General features: G+C 48.8%; 1 protein-coding gene across 1 annotated transcript in view; it reads left to right on the top strand.

The window, feature by feature from the left end:
• The window catches only part of LOC307228414 (protein kinase C-binding protein NELL1-like), a gene marked incomplete at both ends in the record, with an annotated part of 172,036 nt that overhangs the window by 60,782 nt on the left and 91,748 nt on the right, over positions 1-19,506 (top strand). Inside the window, 6 exons of the mRNA XM_079998063.1 lie at positions 400-482; positions 3,996-4,130; positions 6,988-7,090; positions 8,591-8,664; positions 14,595-14,694; positions 16,616-16,744. Of these exons, the coding sequence (XP_079854189.1) occupies positions 400-482; positions 3,996-4,130; positions 6,988-7,090; positions 8,591-8,664; positions 14,595-14,694; positions 16,616-16,744 (624 nt within the window). The remainder of the gene's footprint in view (positions 1-399; positions 483-3,995; positions 4,131-6,987; positions 7,091-8,590; positions 8,665-14,594; positions 14,695-16,615; positions 16,745-19,506) is intronic.

Raw genomic sequence — 19,506 nt, forward strand, 5'->3', positions numbered from 1 at the left:
AATATTTTTAAGGTAACCAGTCTCCGTCTTCCTCAGCCTGTGTTGTTCTGCGGTCCCTCCTGTTGGCTGCCCGGCTGCTCCCGTGGCTGCATCTGTTTACTGTCAGATAAATGAAGACACAGCGGCGCCGCGGCGTCCTTGCGGCAGTCCCCGCTGTCTCCGTCAGCGATCAATACGCCCTGTAATCACAGATTGTCACCGAGCTTATTGATACTAACGCCGACCGCGGGGGTGGGGGGTGGTGGTGGTGGTGGTGGTGGGGGGGCTTCCGGTCCCAGTTTCTTTTGGACGCCGCGAGCTGGACATCTGACCGAGTGACCCCCATTCCTCAGCGCGAGACTAATCTGGCTCTGTGTTCCCTCTCTCCCTCCGCTCCATCTTTCTTTTTCCCTTGTTGAGCCTGTCCGACCTGCAGTGATTTCCTGAGCCTGGTGCAAGGCATCATGGACCTCCAGGAGCTGCTGGCCAAGATGACTCTGAAGGTGAGGGTGCTGACAATCCCCCCCCGCCAAGCTTTAAATCCAATTTTCTTTGGAAATGTCAGGTGGAATGTCGGAGAATAACGCGAAGGGATGCAGCCATTTGCACAGATTTTGTTGAAAATAAGTAGTGGGAGCGTGTGCTACACGAGCGGTGACCTTTCAGGCCAGTGTTTACCGCTGCGACGTCTTCGTTAACAAGTGGAATATGAAAACCCCGCGAGTGGAGGGGGGGTGCGGTCTTTACGAAGCGTTTGTCACATTGCACATTAATGCAGCTAATGTGAAATGGGGGGGGGGGTATAAATATAAAAAATGAAATGTATGTATAGATGTGACATTCAGTCACACTCTTACCTGCACATTATTCGCTTTCTGGGAGAAAGGAGCGACCCAGACGGCTGCGGCTCGGATGATGCAGGAAACGGAAATAAAGCTGAATCAGGATTCTCCTGAGCGCTACGAAAACAACGTTGTTTTGTTGATAGAAAAAAGGTTTGTGCAGCCGCCCCCCCCCGTGACCGTCCCTGGTATTCCTGTGCTTTGACCGATCATCTTTGGCCGCTTCTGATTAATCGGGAGCAGAGATTGGTACGTCAATGAAGGATTTTAAACAATACGATAAAGGCGCTTGTAACGGGCGGAAACATCAATGATTGTTATTTTTTTACACGCCTAATAACATAAAACGCCTTTTTTTCCATTTAGTGTCAAACCTTTTTTTTTTTTTTTTTTTAAGGATTATTTTCGGGTGGAGCGACCACACAGCAAACAGGGCATTGCAAATTCAAAAACCACCACAAGCGGAGTGAAGCCGGCGGGGACGGCCCCGGCCGTCGACTCGGAAGGGCCCCAAGCGCGTCCACGGCCCCGACGGGGCGCCTCCGCCCGCGGGCTCTGCCTCCTCCATCTAAACCCCTCGCTCCCTGATGTAAAGTGCTGCTCCGGCCGCGCACGGGTAGTGATGGGATTTGCGGCACGGATGCCAACCTCAAGTACGATATGAAAGCCCAATTCCCGAGGGAGTTGTCTGAAAGATATTAAAAAGTAATATACAGTAATTTCTGCAAATCAATGCCACGTATTCCGGTGCCCGCCTCCCTCCTTGTCATGTGTTGGCAGCTTAAGAGGCTCGCCAGGCCGCCGTGAGTGGCAGCGCCGTTCCGTTCAAGGATTCCAGTGACTTTTGAACACAACTCGTGCCAATTAATCTCGCTCCTTGCAGTGGCGCTGGACGTGTTTGAACAAACCCCGCGGTCAGTTCTTAATGTTGAAGCTGCCGAAACAGGCGACGGCACAGAAGATTCGTTATTTTACACGTGGCCAAAAGGACGACTTTCAGTGGCGGCCTGTCAGTTTGACTGGGGGGGCCAATCTTTCCGGGTGCGATTTACTTCCCAAAAAAATGTAGTTCACCGCCAGTTCAATCGAGCGGTTGCGTAGAACTAGTTAATAGTCCCAGTGGGCGTGTCCCCACCGAAACCTACAGTTTTACCATCGTTTGGAGCCTCAGCGATTGGGATCGGAATATTTCACTGACAGGACAGCTTTAGCCGACTGCGGGGCCCCACACCCCACCACGTAGGTCAAGTGGCTGAGGACCGAGGTGGAGATTGGGCTTCCCGTGCCCTTTCCCCAGGTTGACTCCCAGCGACGGGGGGGGATTTGGTTTCGGTTGAAAAGACTCGGGAGTTTTGCCGCAACGCGAGACGCCGTCGCCCGCTCGGAGGGGAGCGCGGGCGGGCGGCGGCGTTTGTCCGATGCACAGCTCCACCCCCTGCGTCGCCACGAGCCACAGGGGACGCTCTGCCCCATTTACAAGACTGTGTGTGTGTGTGTGTGTGTGTGTGTGTGTGTGTGTGTGTGTGTGTGTGTGTGTGTGTGTGTGTGTGTGTGTGTGTGTGTGTGTGTGTGTGTGCGCGCGTGCAGAGAGGGAGCTCTTGAGTGGGGAGCAAGTGATGCAAAGACACCCCAGCGGGAAGGCGAGCCGCAGAACATTGCTCACGGTAAATAAGGGAGGCACAAAGTACATTAGCCCAACGCTGTGTGGACGCCCTCCACCTTCACTCCGCTCCCACCTGACCCCCACCGCTCCTCTGTGCGCGTGTGTGTGTGCTCGCGCGCACGTGTGTGTGTGTGTGTGTGTGTGTGTGTGTGTGTGTGTGTGTGTGTGTGTGTGTGTGTGGGTTGGGTGCAAGGCACGCGTAGTGCACAGAAACCCATATTCTCCAAGGTCAAAACACTGAGACACACTTACACCTTCAAAGGAAGGGATGGGATCAGCTGGAAACACAATGATCGGTTCACTTGACGTTTTCTTTTTCATGCTCCCGTGTTTTCAGGTGCCCCTTTATTCAAGCTCCTCGAATTAAACTGATTCCTTGGAAACTATCAAAGAACTTTTTTTTCGGGGTGATTCTACTTGCACTGTTTCTCTTTATCTCTCCTCCCCCATGACTCCCAGTCGATATTCCAATTAGCCTCTGAGTCGGGAGTGCTGTTCGGGGCTTCTGCCGTGGACAGGCGTGTCCCCCGCAGCGCTGCGACGGGCGGCTTTCCCGGCCCCTGAAATTGCATTTCAGACATGTTGTTCATGGGGATGACAGGACGTATCTCCGCTGGACGCAGCTCGTTCGGGTTCCTCGGCCAACGGGGAATTCCCTCTAAACTAAGTTCTAAAAGAAAAAAAGGGTTCTGTGGCACCCAGTGATTTGGCTTTTTTATCATTTTTTGAAATCGATCCTCCTCCTCCTGACGCTGTGTGGGTTGGACAGGGGGGGGGGCTGACTAACCTTCAGCGGCTTCCTCGTCGGTCAGATCGCTGCTTTGATTCCCGCCTCGGGAAGTCAAGCTTTTATTACCTGGATTAATAAGGGCTCTTTGACTTCCCACACTGGCCTTTAATTCGGGCTTTGATTGGGTATGCGGGGGTCAGCCAAAGGGGCCTGTGTGTGTGTGTGTGTGCACGCGTGTGCGTGCACGCGCGCACGTGTCGTCAATACCTTTTGAGTCCATCATGAATCCATCTAAAAGAGCAACAGGTCGTTGCTTTGGGCCTGAAGCGTTCCCAGCTCTCGTCCACTGGGACATTGAGATTTTCTCCGATGGATGGAGTGTGATCGCTGTGAAGGAGAGAGGCGGTTATCAGGGTGGGGGATTGATTCGCCCTGTCCGTCATGGCTGTCATGTATCGCCCGAGGCCTGGAACCCGAGCTGAACGACAATCGCATTTTCAATACCCACTCCTCATTAATCGATTTTAATGGAACGCTCTCACGGGACAACTCAAGTGTTTGTCCGGCCAGGCAACCGGCCCAGGTGCATGCTGGGAGCACTTGGGTTCTTCAGAGAGAGACGGTGCTCCGTCAAGGTGCAGCCATTCAGAACTGGGAATAGGAGGGGGCGATCATGTGTGTTAGCGTGTGCTGTCTGTCCACATCCACTGAGAAAGCATGCATATTCATCATGCCGAGATTGCACCTTGCCATCCTGATGCCATACGTCCTGTGTGTACAGTTGAATTATGCAGAGTCCAGGCTGACCCAGCTGGAGGGCTGCCACTGTGAGAGGACGTGCAGCGCCAACGGCCTCGTCTACAGAGACAGGGAGCTGTGGGTGGAGCCGGAGAACTGCAGGAACTGCGCCTGCAAGGTGCGTGTCCACCAACCGCCTCTCCTCCCGACGTGGATGTAAATCACGATCGGAGTTTCTGTTTGAAACAGTTGGTGCCGGTCCAGGTGTCCTGTGAAGATTGCGATGTCCTAGAAAAATGGGAGAAATTTCGGTCAAATACGATCTGTGCTTCTTGAGCTTAAAAACAATTGATAGGCAGGCTGTATAAAGAATGAAATCGTGAAGATCATGAAGGCATGTAGATTCATAATATTTTTTATTGAATATTCCAAATAAAATAAGTCCCGTCAGTTAACGCCATTTTACAAAAAAATAAATAAATATTACGAATATTACGACTTGAAATCAAATTATTTCCGTTTGGGAAAAATAAGCAACAAGCACAGCTGTTTTTTAAAATAACATTTCATTTGAAAAAAATGTTGATAAAATCATAAACAAAATAAATACGGTAAGTAGGTCTAAATGAATAGTTTAAAGTTTGTGGCGTTGACGTCCCGTCGACATATTTTACAACACAATGAGTCTTTACCGTCTGCTTTGGGTAGGAACTGAAATATCAAAAAAAACACCAAACCATGGATGTATGTGTCCCTGTTGTCACATGACATCATCTTCCTGCTTCTCCTCAGAGTTGTGGAGGCCGAGCTCCGTGTGTCTGTCTTTACGAGTGCAACCTGTGGGCGGGGCTTACTTCTACGTCAACAAACGTGATTGGTTCGCCGTGAAAGGTCACCTTTAGATCGTCGAAACTGATTGGCTTCCCCTTGCCACTTGTCGAACGCGTAAACTAACAGATCTGCGGAATTGGTCATACGGAAATTATCAAGTCTATTTTATTTCGACATCGAGGAAAAAAAACAAAACGCGATAATTATCGTTCTAATTCAAATTGTGCTTGGAGGGAATTATTTTCACCGGACATTTTGACCGGAGAGATTTTCAGACGGAAACTCTGATGTAGAAAGGATATAACTTTGAACGGGATGTAAACATGTCTCCACTAACGTCGGCGGTCCCTCTAGTAATGACATGCTGCTCTGGGCCTCCTTTCCCAACAACAAATCATTCTTTCTAAACGCCGGCTTGGCACTTAAGATCCTCTCGACGTCGCTGTCCATGGTGCTGCTGGAAATGTTTAAGAAATTAATTTGAAAGGCGAGAGGAAGACGTTCTGTCGGGAAAAAAAGGAAATAGTATTTTTCAGAGTCTAAATGAAGATGAAAGTAAAAGGTTGAGATAAGTGCCATTTCAGCCACTTAGAGTTGGAGATGTGCAGCCCAGCGATACGCAATACACGGCCGCTTTCGAGGCACGTCGACGTTCAACTGAAAACCACTTTTTACGTTATGTGATCTCCCACTCTCCTTTCCCATGTCTCGATCTTATTTTGTGTAGGAATATTTAGGTGGGTTTTTTTTTTGTGTCAGGCTATTTCTGTTATTTGTAAATTCAAAGAGCATTGTAGTTGTGCCAAACATGTATTTTGTTCCGGCAATTCTATGGAGCTCCTAAAATGCACTTGGCCGTCTACGAGCGGTCGGGAACTGCCGTTAATCTACGACCCTTTCCAAGAGCGTCTCAAGTTAAGAGGATTTCGGGTAAAAAAAAAAACGCCGGAAATTTAAGGAGCCACACGAGAAGTGTTTTAGCATCATCACAGCCTCAGGAAACAAGGCCCTGTTTGTTTAATAAACTGTATTTACATGAATTTCCATTTCATCTTTTAACTGCTAAATTAAAGCAGCATTTGTTTACCCGTAGCACAACTTTCACCTTCTCCCATTGGTCAAAACTGTTTCTGATAACTGCACGTGTTTGTCAAAGCTGCTTATTATATTCCTTCGTATTTGTTTTGACTTGGGGGCTTTCAGCTTCTGTATTGTTATTATAATAATTATTATTATTTGCAGTGTCAACCTGCGACTCTCAAACTCTTTGTAATATGTAATCTGCATCACTTCCCTCGTGGCGGTTCTATTAACTGCCACTCAGCTGCCCAGTGCAGAGACACAGATTCAGTAAATCCAAAGCCGACCACCTGAAAGTAAATCCCTAATAATCTCTTCCTCCGACATGAGCCCAACGCGTGAAATGTGTAGAATCAGGCTGGAGGGGTGAGGCGGGGGGCGGGAGTTTAGCCGCTGTGCTTCCCTCCCGCGGACACGCCATCGACTGATAAGCTGGCCGTCCTTGGGGCGCCATTTCAGATGACTCATGAAATGAAGGAGAGAGAGAGAGAGAGAGAGAGAGAGAGAGAGAGAGAGAGAGAGAGAGAGAGAGAGAGAGAGAGAGAGAGAGAGAGAGAGAGAGAGAGAGAGAGAGAGAGAGAGAGAGAGAGAGAGAGAGAGAGAGAGAGAGAGAGAGAGAGAGAGAGAGAGAGAGAGAGAGAGAGAGAGAGGGAGGCCCATCCTCCTGGGTCGCCGGTAACATTCCTGCTGTCGGCGGCTTCTCCTCAAACCAGCGCCTGCTGTCTCCATTTCTGTCTGTCTATCATTCAACTATCTATTAGCTGTCTGTCCCTCTGTCTGGTTCCTGTAGCATTAAGTGTAAATCAGGTTGCAGATGCACCTCACACATAATGTTCCTGGTTTGTGTGAAACCAGCAGTGACTTGTTTCCTGTGAAATGCAGTGGAGTGTTCTCACGGTGCACATCCCTATCACAACACATCAGTGTTGGTGTGAATGCAAAGTGAGCCGCGGGGGGGGGGCGACGGGGACGCTCTGTGTGGATTTTATAGCCTTTTGGGCAGCGCTGAAGGCGGCGATGTTGGCGGTGCATGTCGGAGCGCTCTCGCTCTCAACCCTCGCTCTCTGATGTTTCTATGTATTCAGTTTTGGGGGAGAAAAACAATAAAATTGTCCTCCGTGCAGAACGGCGTGGTGGAGTGTCGCAGAATATTCTGTCCTCCGGCAAACTGCTCCGAGGACTCGCTGCCTGTGCGCGTCGACGGCACCTGCTGCAAGAAGTGCAGACGTGAGTACCAGAGATGATCCGGACGCAAACTGGGGACACGTCTGCCCCGGGGATGATTTTTTTTTTTTTTTTTTTTTTTTTTTTTTTTTTATTAATTAATTAACTAATTAATTAATTATTTATTGTTTAATTTATTTATTTATTTATTCATTTATTTATTATTTTAAAAAAAAAAGAAAAATTATTATTCCTCGTCTTCGCTCCCGAGACATCACTTCCTCTTCTCCAAACGTTGCCTTCTTCTGATCGACTGATTTGTTTGGAGTCAAGTTCGGGGGATAAAAAGGATCCAAACATCCTCTCAGCGGTGATAATGTCTTAGAAATGAAATCATGCTGATGTTCAACTACTAATCATCTTGCTGAGGACCCCATGGAACCTCTGGAAGGGACCCCCGGGCGTCCCCGGACAACCATGTGAGAGCCACTGAATTAAACAATAGAGGGAGGGCTTCCCTTATTGTCGTCCGGGGCGGGGCCGCGCACTGGATGCTGCAATGACGAGTAATTCTCCGCGGCTCCACACGCGCACACAGCTGAGCCTCCCCCGGATTACCAAAACACTGATACCGGCAAGAGGGACCCGTGTGCGTGGATTATTCCGGCCCAGAATAATTCCTGTGAATAATTCCAGCCCTCCCCTCGATCCCCTCCCAGCCTCCGCCTCCCTACTGTGCCGCCGCTGCTGCTGCCGTCACCACCACCACCACCACCACCACCCCTCCGCTGTGAACATCAAGAGTTCTGGCGCGGCCGAGGCAGCCGCGCTTCAAGCCGTGACTGCGAAGCTCCGCCTGTCCTGCCCCCAGAGGGCGGAGGAGCAGGACTCCATCTCTGCTTCCGCTCCGTCACCGGAGGGAATCTGCACGGGGCGCACTCCCTCCTCTGTTGTATTGTCAATGTGCCGGCGCCGAGCCAGCCGAGCGCAGCTTCGCCTCCAAACGAATTACACCGCGGAACTCGGAGCAACTTTTTACTCTTTTTCAATTTATTTATTTGTTTTCTATTTTTTTTGTTTTATTGGGTCAAGGCTCGGGAGCGCCTCCTGAGGCGTCGGGAGCTGGATCGGTGGCGAGCCTTTAGGGAAGCGAAAGTCGATTCTCCATCCCATGGTGTGAATTCCCGGGCACCGGATCTAATAATAAGAGGACTCCAATCACAAATTGAAACTGTAAAAAAGATTTATCCGTGTTTATTCTATTCACGCAGGAACACAGCACAGAAAAATTACTTCCTAATAACTTTGTTTGGATCTTTGAAGAGGCTTTACTTATTTGTTTTATTCTTCCAAAGGATATTGGCTCTAAAACTGTGAAATATATATTTTACTGAACAATTTCATTTTTTGTTGCAGATTTTTCATTCAAGATCAAAATCACTTCCATCAGTTCTATTACAAGGAGTGAGAATCGATAAAAATATGGAATTATTCATAACTCCTTTATGGCTCTTTCAATGTGTATTTATTGTGTTTTTCTGTTGTTGTTTTTTTACCCCACAGCTAAATGCACGTACATGGACCAGAGCTTCTCTGAGCGGCAGCGCTTTCTGTCTAACAGCTGCAGAGAATGCAAGGTACGACCTCCACTCCCATGACGACTCAGTCCCAGTCTGCCCGTCCTCAGTCTGGTGTTCCCACGGCGCCTCCCGATAACCACAGGCCAAGCCCCGCCTACTGAGCTCCGCCTCCCGAGCCCCGCTTCCTAAGCCCCGCCTCCTGATAACCACAGGCCAAGCCCCGCCTACTGAGCTCCGCCTCCCAAGCCCCGCTTCCTAAGCCCCGCCTCCCGAGCCCCGCCTCCTGATAACCACAGGCCAAGCCCCGCCTACTGAGCTCCGCCTCCCAAGCCCCGCTTCCTAAGCCCCGCCTCCCGAGCCCCGCCTCCTGATAACCACAGGCCAAGCCCCGCCTCCCGAGCCCGCAGCCCACTCCGTATGGACGTGTAACCGCTTTGTAATCGGTTTGTCTGCCTCACGCGGTCATAAAAAAGCAGATCCTATTAGATTTCAGCCTCCACAATCTGCTCTCCCCTCTCTCCTGCAGAGATAGCCAGGTAATTAGAATAACATGAACATAGCAACACAAAGGCCTGTTTTACATCCGCTTAATCACTCACAGGATTATAATTAAAGTCATTACTTTAGTCCAGCTTAGAATAAAGGCAAACTCTCTTCAAAAGGATGCTATTTATCTTTAAAAAGACATGTTTAAACAAGACAAATTATGTTCCATGCCCCTAATTGTTTACACAGAGCTTCACAATGCAGTCCTGGACTGGTTATTAGCCTGTTGGGACCTTTAAAGCATTATTTCATTAAGATGCTAAGCTTTGATTTAAACAATTACAAACGCCGCTCGCATTACACGCCGGCACCGCCGTTAAATTCGCTGTTTGCCGGAGCTTTGGGCGTGTCCCGTTGGAAACGTTTCCACTTGAATGCGACGTTGGACATGGTGTGCTGTGTTGGAGGCACGGTGATCCGTCCAAGCGGGCTGTGCAGGAGAGGAGCGTCTCAACACCAGCCGCGTGAAGAAGGAGAACCCGGGAAAAGAAAGACGGGAGAAAAAGAAAAAGGCGTGAAATTTGCAAAGCTGCTTTGGCAACAACTTTAATCTGTTTTATCTGGCATTGTCATCGAGCCCCAATAAATCCTCTGCATGGCAACGTGAAAGTTAATTGCTGCAGACGCGTCTTTCTTGATTCAGACGGATTATCGCGCTGGAGGCTGAGTCGTCGAGGTTTAAGTGACTTCTCCTTGTCTCCAGGGGTTCGGATCTTTGCTTCTCATCCAACACCATCTGCCGAGCGCAGGTGGACACGGGGCGGCAGAATAACACCATCACTTTCACACAAACTAGTTTAGCTCCATACCCTGCCACCCCCACCCACCCACCCACCTGCTCAGGTGCAGGGAGACAGGGCTCGACTGAGCTGCATCGGGGAGTGAAATGTCAGATCGTCCCGGTGGTTTTGGCTCGGTATTTTGGCCCCGTGTGTTCCATGAGCCTGAGCAGCGTTCCGGGGGTCTCCTCGCTGGGTGGGGCGGATCAGAGAGGATGCTATGACACCCTCTCTCTCTCTCTCTCTCTCTCTCTCTCTCTCTCTCTCTCTCTCCCTCTGTCTCTCTATTAATATTCAAATTTAAAGAACTTAATTGGCACAAAATGACAATGCCAAAGCAACCATACAGTTATACTAATAACAAATATATAGATAAAGATAAATAGGCAGGGCTTACAGTGGTAACAATGACAACAGTGGTTGTAATAATGCTAAATATATATATATGATTGCAAAAAATATCTAATTAACAATGAATACCAATTTGTGTATAACAACAGCCAGTATTCAATGGAAAACACTTAAAAATCATCAGGTTGGTGACAGATAGGATGCGCAAGGTCTCTCTCTCTATGAAAATACAGTATAATCCAGTTCCCCTTTCACGCCCTGTGAATTCCTCATTCGCAGTGTGCCACTGTTGTCTTACCAGCCAACAACAATTAACAAGCTGGCTGGATGGATGGTTGGCTGGTTCGCTGGTTGGTAGATTTTAAATTGCCATTTGGCAGTCAGGGGGATTGTTTGCTGGAGAAGCTGCGTATTACTCTTTTTTTTTTTTTTTCTCCTTAGAAGTGAACCGTAGTGTGAAGGGAATGGGAGCAGAGCTAGGATGCGGTTGCCGTCTTATTTGGAGAGGTCTACAGTAAGGTGACCCTCTGACCGGAACCGGCACTAAAACACCATGCACCCCAAGCGGGCGGTGGAACCTGCGAGAAGGATGACTTTAAAAAGCAACTTTTGAAGGGGAAAAAAGCATTCCAGGGCATTGCCTCAGTCCTTGAGAGGCATGTCGGGACTGCCGGAGCACCGATGCCCAAGTCTGGCTGTCCTGCCAGACGCACAGCTATTTGTTTTGTGGCCCTCCTGGGAGGGCGGCACAGTGTTTTATCTACCGTACCGCCGCTCTGTTTTCTCTTCTTTGTGCACATATCTGTGCCGTCGCTATCTGTATCCCTGTCCTTCCTGTGAATGTGAGCAGCAGGCTTTTATCGTCGTTAGGAGGACACACAATCTGATGCTGTGTTCCTTAAAGCGCAAGGCCATCAACACGGTCTACGAAAAGCATTTCTCACACTCTCAGGGGCCAATTCACCAAGCAGCCGCGCCGCTTTTACAACTGCTAAACCCACGCAAATAACAGAAAAAGCGAGTGTCTTGTTCTGAAAGCATCCCCAAACGGTGAAATGCACCGCTAACTGCACTGCCACAGAAATTGTGCCGGTGCTATTTGCACATATTTGAATTAGGTGCAGTTCATACATTTGGTGAAAAATTGGCCCCTTTCGATGCAAATGAGCCTCGGTCTAAATAGCGTCCAATTGACAAACACCGGTGCTAATAGCTACACGCAGTTAGAGAGACACTATTACCGTCTGCAGAGACCTGGTGGTAACTGCACCGGACCTGTGCGATCATCCTCAGAGAGCAGGTGCAACTGAAGTGCATTTATAAGGTGTGTCACGTCCACCCTTTCCAGTGATCTGTAAATAATATTTTGACATTATTATTATAATTATTATTATTGTCACGCAGAAGTCCCTGGTTTTCAAAACACACTCCAAAAGCAACTTTCTGACACTTTTAATAATTTTGTTCTACAAAAAATGGGTTACAAATATTGACAAACGTTTCCACACAAAACTGAAAGATATCGAAAAAACAACTAAAAGTGGTCAAAACTGGCATGGAACCACAGATGACATCCAACCTCAGAACCACGGACAGCTCCGCAGGCCACGGCCTCGGGTGCAGCCGGGAACTCTGTCGAGTAAAATATATGAAATGAGATGTCATCATTTCTACATTGTAATATTAAGATTCAGTGAGAAAGTAAGTAAAGCGAGTAAAAATCGAGATCATAGATTTATATAGATATAGATGAAATATAGACATTATAGAGTTGGGCATACAATGTAAATGTTTTATTGTCACTGGACATAAACCTAAAAATACAAAGTAAAGCCCAGGTCCCCTCCCCGTTACCCTGGTTTCTCCATGCACAGGAGACCCCCGCGGCGCACGTTATTATTCATTATTTATTATTTACTACGGATCATTGCGATCAGACGCAAAACAAGAGCAAATTGTACTCAGCAGCAAAACTTTATGGCGGTGTTTGCGCCGTCATATCATCAGCGCGACATCTTTTGTGAATCGGACGCTGAGACGGCGCGCCCGCGCGCCGGAGGGAGGGTGGTCGATTTAAGGTGCTGTCGGGGGCCGCGCCCAAATTTCTTTGTGAATTGGCCCCTCGGTATCCTCATCCGTTCTCGGCCGTGATCCTATGGGTAAATACACAGGGGTGATGCCAAGTCGACATGGAGTTCACCAGAATCTGGGCACGACAGCAGCGGTGCGGTTCACTACAGATGTTTTTTAAACAGCGTGAAGGGAAACAGGCGTTGTCCGACGTTATCGTGTGAAATGAGCTTCAAAAGGCCGGAAATTGCTCATCTCGATAGGGACTATTTACAGTGTTTATTTCTTAAATGCCTTAAAAAACAGATGTGGTGGTTCTTGAAGCCATCCCAGTTAAAAGCACCAATGGATTTCTCTGTGACTTTTAACATTTTTTTTGGATGACAGTAGAGTTATACTATTTTTACATATTTATTTATAGTTATACTCAGGTGTAAGGTGTACGCTATAGTATATTATACTATCACTTGGACCTGCTGTTGGCTAGACGCATCATATTTGTCAATACAAGAAATACTTTATGCGTGCTGACCTTTTCATCTGCTCTGTTGCCAATAAGACATAGATAAAATGGCACCTTTCTTACCCTTTAACAAATATTCACCTTTCTTCCCTTGTGTGAATGGATATAAATTGGTGCGTCCCCTACTGTATAATTAAGCTTTTAAAACAGCTCTTTATGGAGTTGGATTGAAGGGAAGGGGTTTAAGTGGCTCTAATTGAGGCCATTATGGAAACGCTAACGGTCAACACAAGTGTGAGTGCCAAACACTACAAATAGTGATGGTTTGTCACTCAGAAAGTCCACAGAAGGTCTCTGACATGCTATGTGACTCCATCACCGCACCACCTGCGCTGCTACACCACCACCAAGAGGAAACTGAATGCTTCCTGGAAACGCATTGTTGGACTGGGAGGAGGCAGAATCATTATGGGGTTTTGCAATGCCATAAGTTGGCTGCCCATGGGCTTATAGATCCCCTCCATGTTCCTCCAAACCTACACCTGTCTGGGCGTAGGAAATAGGATAAAAAACCACTGATCAGACCGCAGCACTTTTTATTTTTGTGTTGGTCTCTCCCTGTCGTCGAGCGTCGACTGAGCCTCTTTGCTGTTGCAGCTTGTCCATGTTTGGAATATACTGTCCAGAGCTTCCGTTATCTGGTAGTTGCCTGTTTTTGACCGGGAAATTCCGTTGAAGTATTTAAATCTCTCCGGCCATAAAACCAAAACTATAATCACCGCCATATTTTTTTCCCCCTCGATGTCGAAATAAAATAGACTCGATCCTTTCGATAAAAAAATTCCGCAGATCTGTTCTTTTCCGCGTTCGGCCAGTTGCAGCGGAAAGCCAAGCGGTTTGGACGATCTGGAGCCTATAACCAATCACGTTAGTCGATAAGATAGGAATAGAAATAAGCCCCGCCCCCTCCCTCGTGGTCACGTTAAGCTTGTAAACACGGAGACGGAGCTCAGCGTCCGCCACTCTGAGGAGGAGCAGAAAGATGATGTCATGTGGCAACAGGGACACATATGTTGTTTGGGAATATTTAAGTTTGACCCAAAGCAGACGGTACATATCCATCGTGTAAAATTTGTCGACAAGACATCAACACCAAAACTGTTATTATTTATTTGGACCTACTTACCATGTTTATTTTTTGCTTGATTTTTTCAACATTTTATTTAAATGAAATGTTATAAAAAAAATGCAGCTGTACTTGAATATTCAATTAAAGAAATCTTATAAATCTACATGGCTTCATTCTTCATAGCCTGCCTTGAGCTCAAGCATACTCACTAAACACAGCTTTAAGCTCACTAAACACAGATGATGTTTGACGGGGACAGTGAAATCCTCCGGGACACGTGGAGCGGCACCAATTTGTTCAAAGGGAAACCTCTGACGCTGTCGTGAGTTTTGAGGCTGCCCTCCTTGACGTCGTCCTTGCGACCCATGCACCTGCAATTCTGGTCCCAACTGTCAAGTGCTGCTACGTGGCGCGTGTTGCTTTCAAATGCACATCAGCGAACTAACGCCACGGAACCGAGCGTCAGAGCTCCTCTGGGGAGGACGCGCGCCGCTCACCGACTACGAAGCGGCTGTGACTCGCCGATGCCGCTGCATTTGCGGTCGGGGTTTTCGTTTCTCTCCCCGCGTGGTGTTTGCGCCGCTTTGCACGACCCCAGTGTGTCCTCCGTGTGTTTTGACGAGACATTAACGTCCGCTGTCTGTTTCAGAACGGCCTGATGGTGAAAGTCGTGGAGACTTGTCCGGATCTCAACTGCACCCCCAGCGAACAGATCCTGCCCGACAACAGGTGCTGCAACGTCTGCAAAGGTGGGCGGCTTCTCCCTCCATGACGCTCTCTGATCTCAACAAACTACGGTCACGCCGTCCGACAACACAAATTTCACTTTATTAACATCAGATAGGATAAGGTAGAAGTTCATTGATCTCGGGGGGGGGGGGATTTGGGGTTACAACAGCTCAGGGAGAATGTGTACACCAAGAGATTTAAATGCGAAAGAAAAAATTCAAGACTCGCAAAGTTATCGACACGCTCAAGGAATCTACAGAGCAGAATTTTTAAACAAAGTCAGTCTAAAATATTAAAATCAAGGCGATCTCGCATGTGCCGATGAGCAGCTCATTTATTAGCGGAGGTGCACGTGGTGTATGAAAGCGTGCGTGCTTGGAGTAGGAGGGTCCGGCGGCTCGAGAAGAAGTAGTTTTGTGAAAAGCCTGAAATCATTCTTCTGTAAAAAACACTCGCGGCCTCCTCCGGCCTCAACAGCTCTGTGAGGGAGATCCAGGGCCCGCCACCTCGTTCCAGGGCCCGGCTGCGCCCGCCACGTTGGTCCAGCTCTGGCTCTGCATCCGACACGGAGGCTTTATCTGTTCTTGGCGTGGACGCCAGCAGAGCAGATTGCTCCGTCTGCCTCGGAGCCCCCCTCGCTCTGCCAATATGCCTCCGCCGCACCGCGTTGGCAGGGCCACGCCGGGGTAAACGGCCACCTCTAATTAAGTAAATAGAATGAAAAAACAATTTGCAGAAGGCCGAGTGGCTGCGTTCCGGAAGCGGGCGCGGGCTTCAGTCACCAGGACGGAGTCTCCCCTATTCCGGTGCGACCGCCACCTCCAGAGGAGCGGGGGAGTGGTGAGAAGTCGCAATTAAAAATTGAAGACTACTTTCTCCCTGCCGCCCTCCGACTATCTCTCTTGCTCCCGCGCCCAAAATTGGAAGGGAAAGGGCCGCACTGCTTATTGCTTTTATCTACAGCGCCTCATCTCCATTCCGTGACTTCTTTGTTTTCCCTCTGAAGTTTAGTAATGCTTCACCATTAAGTCCTCCCTCGTGCCGGCTCTGGTAAATTGCTTATTTCACATTTGTCATTGAATGTGCTCACCCCTCTGATTTACTGAAAGGCAGCGTTGGAGGCTGACTGACAGGGGTGTGTGTGTGTGTGTGTGTGTGTGTGTGTGTGTGTGTGTGTGTGTGTGTGTGTGTGTGTGTTCACACTGTACTTGGTCACAGTCATAAATGGGCTTTTCATGCAGTATGTAGTGTCAGGCAAACGTAACTTTGAGGACTTTATCCTCACCAGTACACACACACACACACACACACACACACACACACACCAGATAGTCTGTGTGAGCAGAACTGGAAGAAAGACCTAAAAAGGGTTTGGGGAGAGCAAGCAGCGGAATATTGCCGATCCAGCTCTTTCCCCGGTAATGGCTCCCTGAGCCCGGTGTCTCTCCGGGCTTCTTACGTGCAGCCCGACTGCCACTCATTACCAGAGATGACGGGCCGCATCGGCTCCTGGCGCGCGGGGGCCGAGATTAAAACCACCCGACTCTTTATCTGACGCGCCCACCTCGTCTGCCGCTCACTGTCAGCACGTCTCCTCCTCCTCCCCTTCCCCGCTCTGCTTGTCGCGCACCCTGCGTTCTCCAACCTGCTTTCATGTCGCTGCTTTATCTTGCATCTGACTGAAGCACCGTCTCTGTTGGCAGTTCCTGAAATCAAACCTGTGTGTGCGTGTGCGTGTGTGCTTGCGCACCCCCGGGTGCCTTTGTGCCTGCTCTCAAATTTACTGCAATTATAAACTTGGGGCTGACCCGCTGCCCGCATGCTGGCCCCGGGACGATGAGGCGGCCCCTCGCTGTGTTGCAGGTTTTAAGAGCGGGGTAAATCCAGTTTTGAGGGCGAAATTACCTATTGAAATTTCTGTTTTTTGTCCCTTTCGCCCAGGTTACGACTTCTGCGCAGAGGGACTCATTTGTGGGGAAAACTCTGAGTGCAAGAACCAGAATACCAAAGCGGAGTGTGAATGTAAGACCGGCTACGCCTCCATCCACGGGGATTCCACTTATTGTGAAGGTACCGTACGATCATTTAATTCAGCTGAGGCCGAATTGGGGATCATCCCTCCCACTCATTATGTCCATTATCTTGGATTGCTGAAGGCCTGAGGGCTCTCAGCGGTATGTCAGGGTTTAGCTCATTATTCCCTTTTAGTGGGAAATAAAGCCTTTGGACATCTTATGTGACCTGTAATGAGCTGACGTAGCGTAATGAGCGCTGATCAGGCTTGATGGGTGTCTTTACGCCGGCGAGGGGCTGTGTCAGGATTTCAGCCGTAGTTATTGACTTATGAACCGCTGCGGCCATCTAACAGATGGCGCGTGCCCCCTTATTACTGTCCTTTCCCGGCTATCAGATGAGTCGAGCTCTTCAGTGTCCGCTCACTTGGCACAGCTGATTGTTGGAAGAGCTGCGCTCCACCAAATCACTTGATTACATAAAGCTGTATTTGTTGGACGAGGTGCCGTTGGGGGGGGTTTGGGGTCCTGAGGCCCCCCGGTACTTGTGAGGGAGCTAATGGCCTTATTTGATGAAGAGCCTCAGGAGCAGCACTCGTCGGATTTTGAAGGATTTGCCTGATGCTCTCTGCGTCGTCTTTGGGCCGACGCCACTTCCCCTCCGTTCGGACTCCTCTGTTTCAGCTGCACGGCGCCAAGCTGTCGGCGGAGCGCCGCTCCGATCCGCGGCGGCACCCCCGCCCCTGCATGTGAGCGCAGGCTGGGCGGCGCTGATTGTTGGACCGGCCGCGGAAAATCGGCAAAAGCGCGGCTCCCGTTGGCCGAACGAGGCGTCTGTTGTGACCGGATGAGCCCGGCGTTCAGGAAGGGCGACGCTGCTGCGCGCTCACGTTAATATCTCGACTGTTTGGTCTACAATTTAATTTTTTTCTTCCGCCCATAAAAAAGTTAACAGCGTGAAGGGGGCTGACTCTTATTGAGATAGATGTTATACGGCGCAAATTAATCTGCCCTTCCATGTTTTATAAATGGGAGAGCGCGTCTGGCTGCTGGTCTAATCTGTTATCAAACATTGCCAGTGTGTCCTGACGAGATGTTTTTTACGTGCCAATAAATTTTTGAAGATGACATTGTTTACTTGTAAACAAAGGGCCGGCAGACAGACACGGAGACCAGAGCACGGAGCCACGACAGCTCCCGTCTGCGTGGGCGACGTGATTGTCACCTTGTGAGTCGAGTGAAGACAGATGCTACGTGGCGGCTTCCACTGATCAGCCACAACATTACAACACTGAATAACATGGATCATCTGGTTCCAATGGCACCTGTCAAGGGGTGGGATATATTATCATTATATATATACTGTCATATATTATTATTATTATATTTGGGATATATTAGGCAGCAAGTGAACAGTCAGTTGTTGAAGTTGATGTGTTGAAGCAGCGTAAGGATCTGAGCCACTTTGACAAGGAGCACATTGTGATGCTGGACGACTGGGTCAGAGCATCTGCAAAACCACAGGTCTTGTGGGCTGTTCCCGCTGTGCAGTGTTTACTACCCACCAAAAGTGCTCCAAGGAAGGACAACTGGTGAACCGGCGACAGGGTCATGGGGGCCCAAGGCTCATTGATGCACGTGGGGAGTGAAGTCCAGCCCGTCTGGTTCGATCCCACAGAAGAACTACTGTAGCATTGTAGTAGCACTGTAGTGTATTGTTGTGAAAAGGTGAATGTTGCTATGATAGAAAGGTTTAGAACACATGCTCAGAGTGCATGGCAGCTTGCTGCGTATGGGAGCGCTCAGAGTGTCCATGCTGACCCCTGTCGTCCACCCAAAGCACCTACAATGGACACGTGAGCGTCACAACTGGATCATGGGGTAATGTAAGAAGGTGGCCTGGTCGGATGAATCACCTTTTCTTCAACATCATGGTGATGGCCAGGTGTGTGTGCGTCGTCTACCTGGGGAAGAGATGGCACCAGGATGCATTATGGGAAGAAGTCAAGCCGGGCAGAGGCAGTGTGATGCTCTGGGTAATGTTCTTCTAGGAAACCTTGGGTCCTGACTTTATGTGGATGTTACTTTGTCATGTACCACCTACATAAACATTGTTGCAGACCAAGTACAGCCCTCCATGGCAACTGTATTCCCTGATGTCATTGGCCTCTTTCAGTAGGATAATGCTTCCTGCCACACTGCAAATTTGTTCAGGAATGCTTTGAGGAACGTGACAAAGAGTTCAAGGTGTTGATTTGGGTGGAGCATCTGTGGGATGTTCTGGAACAACAAGCCGGATCCGTGGAGGCCAGACCTCTTTGTGGGTAACCTTTCTGGTCCACGTAGAGCCAACAGCAACGCAGAGAAATACTAGATGAGTGAAGTTGTTTTTCTCTCATCTTACTCTCTCTGTCATTCCCTCAGGTTTTCTTCTCTTCACTATTTCCTTATAATCCAGTCACTGGTTTGAGTAGAATGAAACCAGAGCAGATCAGCAGATCGGATTTATGAGTCAAAAACTCCTTGGTTTTTCACACACAGGCTCTCTAAGTAACATGGATTCATTGTTTTCCTGTTTGTTTGCTTTGGCTGAGATTTGTCTGAATGATGGAATGAAATTGTGTTTTTTTGGGGGGGTTTTTTTTCTTAAAAAAAATATTGCACACATATTTGTATGTGTTTATTGGTTTTAGATGTAAAGATTCCCAAGATACCCAGCGTGCAACATGATCTGATGCAACACACGCAACCCAAGTACGCAGGAGGCTTAATAATTCAAGATGTTAATATTCAACGCGGGTGCACGAAGTTGCCTACATA

This window comes from Zeus faber (assembly GCF_960531495.2).
Source record: "Zeus faber genome assembly, chromosome: 3".
NCBI classification, from domain to species: domain Eukaryota; kingdom Metazoa; phylum Chordata; class Actinopteri; order Zeiformes; family Zeidae; genus Zeus; species Zeus faber.